At 43.2% G+C, this 6,767-nt stretch overlaps 1 protein-coding gene across 3 annotated transcripts in view; it reads left to right on the forward strand.

Moving 5' to 3' along the window:
* Window positions 1-6,495, forward strand: part of LOC139339968 (TSC22 domain family protein 1-like) — a 31,072-nt gene extending 24,577 nt beyond the window's left edge. For 2 of the 3 annotated variants that reach the window (XM_070975454.1, XM_070975456.1), the window contains exons 2-3: window positions 3,075-3,126; window positions 4,801-6,495. In XM_070975454.1, coding sequence (XP_070831555.1) covers window positions 3,075-3,126; window positions 4,801-5,070 — 322 coding nt within the window. In that variant the 3' untranslated portion in view covers window positions 5,071-6,495. Of the gene's footprint in view, window positions 1-1,978; window positions 2,755-3,074; window positions 3,127-4,800 lie in introns of those variants that run through there. The other variant, XM_070975455.1, reaches the window with a different exon arrangement.
* Window positions 6,496-6,767: the final 272 nt, after the last annotated feature.

The raw sequence follows: 6,767 nt of genomic DNA on the forward strand, positions 1-6,767 counted from the left end.
TTGTTGTTGAAGGCATGAAAGTCTTGTCCTTGACCAGCAGCTTTTCAAAGTGCGTTTTCTTGGAATGTCATCTGGTTTTTTTCTTGGTCAGCTGCCAGTTTAACCAAATATAGCTCCTACCAATCACCTGTGTGCTTATGCGTGTGTACATTTCAGACTGTGACCGCATTCGACGTGGGTTTTGTCCCTTAAGAGCGTCAGTCGGACCGGCTATTTGGGTCTGGATAATTGGCTAAACCCTCGTCCAGTCAAGGAAGTGAGCGGAAGAGATAAGTGTGGCTTAAAGCCGCTTATTTGGCTTCTTGTTAAAGTGTTTGACAGAGATCAGAGGTGAACAGAAGCTGACATCAGTACAAGTTCCCAGAGACCAAGTTTGAGCCTCTGTTCAAGGTACAGGTGCTTAATAAGCCAGGTCTGTGCCGTGATACCCAGATTAGCCGAAGATCCCATTTTTAAGGAGACGACTGGCTTTTGAATGACTTGGAAGGTATTCAGCCTGCACGCTGTCCTTTCAGGGTTTGAATTTGTCTCCTGATATTTGTGACATATCGTTTGCCCCGTCTGTCTCTAACACATACAGCGTTGAAAGCCATTCAACAGCTACACACCTGCAGTACTAATATGGACTTCATCATAGTTCCTAAATGATCTGCAGTGTTTTCTCCAGTACGTATCATGCCTGTGACCTCCCCCCTACTCTTGCCCTGATCTATTTATTTTATTTTAGTGTGTGTGCATGTGTGAGAGTGTGATCAGAGGCAAGAATGTCAAGAGTGTGTGCACGCGATTCCAAGGATTTTGGGTGTGTATGGAATGCGTGAGAGCGGCCTTTCAGAGTGTGTAGGGAGGTGTGTGAGTGTGTGTCTTGTTTACAGGATGTCTTAGGTGGGAATTTCTGTGTGGAGGACTTGTTTTAGGCGTGTCTGTGTGACCAACATACTCCCCTCTATGGAGTGTTGTGACGACAGTTTTTTTGTATGTGTGGTAATGTTGTTTCAGTCAGATTGACCTCACTGATCTCCCATGTCTCCCATCATCTTAAAGACATTTGACAGAAGTGTAATCTCCCAGTAAATGAGTCATGTAGATGACAAACAACAGTCAACCAGTGGTCAGTGGGGGGAGTTTAAAATCACACAAGAAATGTTTTAATCAAGCCAGTGACAGTCCAGGCCTGTCTCCAAGATAAACTGCTTGAGAATATTGCTGTTAAACCTTAATTTGGAAGTGGGATGATGGCGCTACAGTATGACGGTGCCTGTGCCATTGTTTTATCTGCCAAAAATGTCTCCTTACTGTTTTGCATCCGTTAAAACCACATCCAGTTTAAGGGTTTATTCAGCTATAGTGCACAGATGCTTTTTAAGTATGTCTACCTTTGCATTGATCTGCACGTATCTTCAGATAGTCCCAGTCTCCAGCTTCACACTTGACAGCCTGAATGTGTAGTTTTTGCCCTTTGTGCTAAGAAAGACTTAAAAATTTTTAATTAAATGTAGACGTCTGAGGCTTACTTTGCCAGGGTTTCTTAATAATTTTACTCAGAGTTCTGCAGTGCTGTACTTGGCCACATGGGGGCAACATGTGTGCATATATGGTGGCACTTCTTGGCCAGTCAAAGCAGTTTAATTATGGATATTGTTACTGTATATAGTATGGATCATATTGATTTCAGAAATGTGTTGAAAGATATCTGAATTATTTTGTGGGCAGTGTTGAATGTTGTTTTTTTGGATGTCTAAACACTGCGGGTAATCCTGGACAATGTATCTCTATTGTTCCCACAGAAGGACTGTTAATTTTGCTGAAAGGGCAAGATTATAAAAATGATGTGGTGTGCAATATTACACATACTTAACTACATAACTGTGAAAGTTAGGTAAATGATGCAAAGAAAAGCCATACAATTACATACAATAAAAACTGTTTTGTGACAATAATCTCTGAAACACTTACACTAACAGTATGTGAAAGAATATGTGAGCACATATCCTTTTGGTATGAGTGGTAAAACCACATTATTAGCAGACGGATTCTTTGTTCTGTCAGTGTTCCTCAGGGTAAAAAAATTTAGTTTTCTTGTAATGGAGAAAAAACATTACATCTGAAGGGTTAAAAAAGGCAGAAATCATGTGTTCATGTTGCCAAAGGCTGGCACATTCCCATTTAAATAGGATCTGATTAATGCGTATTGTCAGTGGGATATAAAAAATCCCAAATCTTGTCCTTCCCCTGCTTGTTTTTCAGTACTACAGCTCTGTCTTTTTCCTTTCCCATCCGGTTTTCCCCGGTTTCATCCACCTCCCCTCCGTCCCTGGAATATTTTATGCAAAACCGTGTCAGCTGAGCGGCAGGTGGGGGCGTTCCCGAATAAATTATTCAAACGCGCTCCGCGTCGACCAATCAGGAGCCGCCCTCTCGGTGTGTCGCTGGATAAATTATGCGCTCCTGTCTCGAGCTGCAGACTTTAGTGCCGCGCCGTGATGAGCTGACCTTGGATTGTGTTTGTGCCGCTGCGGTCGGTGCACGAGCCTCACCGGACAGAACCGTAGAATAGCGCGCGTGGATGTGTCTCGCGGAGCGGGTCGCGTGGAGGTCGACAAGGAATACGGGGCTTTAAAACATGGCCAGCATGAATTCGCCGTGCTACACCGTGGCTATGGATCTAGGCGTGTGCCAGCTGAGGAATTTCTCCATATCGTTCCTGTCGTCGTTACTGAGCGCCGAGAGCTCGCACGTCAAGCTCGACAACAGGTAAATACTGTAAAAGGGCTTCACTGCTGACTTCACCTGCACCAGTATCATGTCACCGCTGTGTGATGGAGGCTCAGTGCTCCGTCCGTGGATGCTACAGCATCACTACACCCAGAGGCCACACGGCCATAAACGCTTTGTAGCAGAGAGGCAGGAGGAGTTGCTCCACAATGAAACCAGGCCCGTGATTTTATAGAAATTTCTAGAGGCTTCCTGTGACGACCCACATTTCTATAAAGGGAGAGAGGCTGTGGCTTTGCGTTGATGCAGCGCAGATGGCTTCAAAATGTTTTATTAATTTCTCTTTCTTTCTTTCGCAGCTCGTCGGGAGCCAGCGTTGTTGCCATTGACAACAAGATTGAACAAGCAATGGTGAGTTTCAAGTCTTTACATGTTGAAAATAGTGGATAAATACTATTTTTAGACCATGTAATACAATACATAAAAGGGTAGTGTAGGTAACTGCATCTTGATGCAGTGTTTTTGTATGCAGTGTTTTTACATCTGCGTTGTTCTCTGTATAAATGTACGTTGTCTGTATTAAGTGTATAATCTTAAGTGTATAATCTCTGGTCACAGGACAACAAAAGAGGCCGTGGAGAGAAATGGATGTGTTGTGCTTTGCTCGTCATTTCTTTCCGTAACCGTGTGTTATTATACAGCCAAAATCCTGATTATGCTAACGTGAGCGCAACTGGAGCTACCTCAAACCAACCTCCACGCAGCTCGAGACAGCGTCACGAGCATGTTATTTAAGTGTTTTTTTTAACCATTAATACAAATATTTTAGCTCAGTTGTGCTTTTATAAAATGAGGAATTTAGAGAGTTTTGCCCCGAAAACGAAACCAAGTTTTATTTTCTCTTTCGCTCTTCGTCTGTTGTCGTGGCTGTCAGTCCTGTTGCTAGGCAAACTGGAAGGCTCACACGCCTGGTTATAAATATCTTGGCCGTTGATTGGCCCACACTTAAACGTGGGCAGGGTCAGTGACGTGGAACCCTGGGAATATAGTCTCACGTTTTCTCTTCATCCTCTGTTTGTTGTATTATCACCGCATTAGATTTGATTTGGCACCACTTTAATGACCTATTTCCAATCACACAGGTTTAGTTTGTCATATTTCCAGTAAAGAATAAATTTGTACACATTATTTATTGTTGTGCTTTGTTTCATTCCAGCAGTGAAGATATTGTTAACACTGCTAATCATTCATATACATACATAACAGTACATACTGTTGTCTCTATTCTTTGAAATGGCCTTTTTGCTGCTGTATGACATGTATACATCTTCATTTGCATTATTGCAAATGAATGAGCTTAAAGAGCAAACAAACTTTTAATCCAAATTTGAAAAGAGGCATGAACTGTTTCATATTATTGTAAGTTTACATGTTTGGTACATAAGATTTAACCCATTTGAAATACATTGTACAGTGTTTTATGTTCACTTCTTTGTCTTGTGGGTGCTGTTTGCCACCTTTCGGGCCAGGAATCACAGATGGGTTAGTTTAATAAACAGTTTGGATCACAGGGCATTTCTTAAAATTTTCTGTTAATCGAGTTACAGACACAGTGGATCAGCTGATCGGTGTCGAGTTGATTATTTTCATTTTCTGTGCAGAGCAGGAGATAGACGGTGCATGATGGACATAGCATAGCGAGTTGATGGACCAGTTGCCATATCATAATCAGGATTTGTCCTCAACTTGATGCAAATTAGGTGCCTATTTCTTGCTGAAAATACTTTCAGAAACATATTTTAGTTAAGTGTTTAGCTATAATATGAGACCCAGTCACCACGTTGGAAAACAGGCGGGCTAAAACTGAGCACTGCCCAACTCGCACTCAGTCACCGTCCAGTCTGAGCTTCCATTGGTCTGTGCCTGCACCTTAACATTTACTTCTTGCATATATACATCTCAGGCATCATGAAAAATCAGGCCTAAAAATTGGGTCATAGGTTAAAAAAGCTGAGAAACCTTTCATTTCCTCTGTGTGAGTTTACTGATTCATACCACTCATAAACCCGTATCTGTCTGTCTCAGGACCTGGTGAAGAGTCACCTGATGTATGCTGTGCGTGAGGAGGTGGAGGTCCTGAAGGAGCAGATCAAGGAACTGATCGAGCGAAACTCCCAGTTGGAGCAGGAGAACACCCTGTTGAAGACACTGGCCAGCCCAGAGCAGATGGCTCAGTTCCAGGCCCAGGTTCAGACCGGCTCCCCGCCTGCCCCTCCAACAGCTGCCACGCCCGGACCTCCAAGCACCGCCGCCCTCGTCCAGCCCACATCGCACAGCTCTGGCCCCTCGGCGTAGCCTGGTCTGCACAGACAGACAGACGGACAGACCGACTGACATTTTTTGAGCTCTGCTACGTCAGCAGAGCTCCACCTTGCCTTCTTCAGCAGGAGGTTACGCTGTTAAGACAAGATTTTGCACATATTTATCTCTCAGAAGGATGCAGCTGGAGGGACGAGTGTTGCAGTGCTTCACAGCACAGTGGGGGGTGACAATCCTGAGACGATGTGTGGGGGGGCGTGGGGTTGGGTTCAGGGAAGGACAGAATCATCGAACATTTGCCAAATAATCCTTGGACATATCAACTAGAATGTCTTACCAAGAAGAAACAAAACAGCTTTTCAGTGGCGACGAAATACTAAACTATAGTTAAAAAAAAATCACTGTGCCTGTGTCTGGATTTTAAGTGATGTCGATTTTACTGATGATGGAAGAGGAGGAGGATTGTATTGGTTGTTACCTTTTTTGCTGAATGATGTAAATAAATGCGGTTCTCTCTCAAGGCTAGATCCTAAAGTTACAAGTTGAGAGAGAGAGAAAAAAAAGCCTTCTCTGAGTGACAAATGAAGAATGTGAGCAATTATTATCATGACAAAGTCCCCATCTGGAATGGGGGAGTCGGGGGAGGGGGCGGGAGGGTATTTTGAACAACACTTGGCAGAGCTGATGACATTACTTCAACTGTGGGTTGGTGGGACGAACAAAACGTGGTTTCTTACGGAGACGATGATATTTCAGTATTTCACTTTCAAGCTCCTCATTTTGCCCTCGACGAAGCTCATCATTGCTGTTTTCTCAACCCTGCAGTGGCATGTCATTTAAACCTTATTTGGCAGGGTCGAGACATTGGGCTAAGCTGCATTTTCTCTTTTCGTAAAAAGTTTGATGGGCAGAAGACGATGTATATTTCTGTATAGTGTAAGTACTGTGTAAAATAGCGAGGAGAAGGCGAAAAACAACAGATGCTATCTTGGTCGCACAGACTGAAGCGGGTGAGCGAGGAACATGCTGGTCTTGCCCGGTCTGTGTCATCTATTTTTAATGCTGTATTTTCAAGACTGTGGACGGACAGGAGTTTAGGTTATTTAAGTGACAACGTGCAGCCAACAGTGTTGTCCATATCTCTTACTGCAACATTAACTCTGACTGTAAAACCATTTCCACTCGGCTCTTTTTCTTTCTGGAGTATTGCACCTTTATGGGGTTTTTTTGACAGTGATGTACTTCTGGACAAACAATATCTTAAAATTCAACATGGAAAAAAAAAAAACTCTGGAGATGTTTTTTCTTTTTCATTCTGTGTATCGGTTGTATGCTCATGTTCTGTGCATGTTTCTGCAAAGACCGGATGAGATGTTGTAACATACTTACCACAATTGCACTTGACAGCTGCACTTCACAACTTTCAATAAACATGCTTAAAGAAGAATAACCACCTGCTCACCATCTCTTTGTTCTTCTTCCTCGTGGCAGCTGAGCTCAGTCAGTGTGGTGGGGCCCTGCTGTGGAGCTGAAGTCCTCTCTGCTTCAGGATTGTTGAATGAGGTTAATCACGAGCTGCTATGCTGTTGAACCCTCTCGTTAGCAGTGAGATAAAAGCCCCAGCCAAGTGGTGTTTGGATTGAAGCTAGTACTAGGTGACTTTTTTCTGATTAAATTTAAGGTTCAACCAAAAATAACAGGAAGAATCTTTGTAACGTGACACCATTTAATGG

The sequence above is a fragment of the Chaetodon trifascialis genome, chromosome 12 (genome assembly GCF_039877785.1).
Source record: "Chaetodon trifascialis isolate fChaTrf1 chromosome 12, fChaTrf1.hap1, whole genome shotgun sequence".
Taxonomy (NCBI): domain Eukaryota; kingdom Metazoa; phylum Chordata; class Actinopteri; order Chaetodontiformes; family Chaetodontidae; genus Chaetodon; species Chaetodon trifascialis.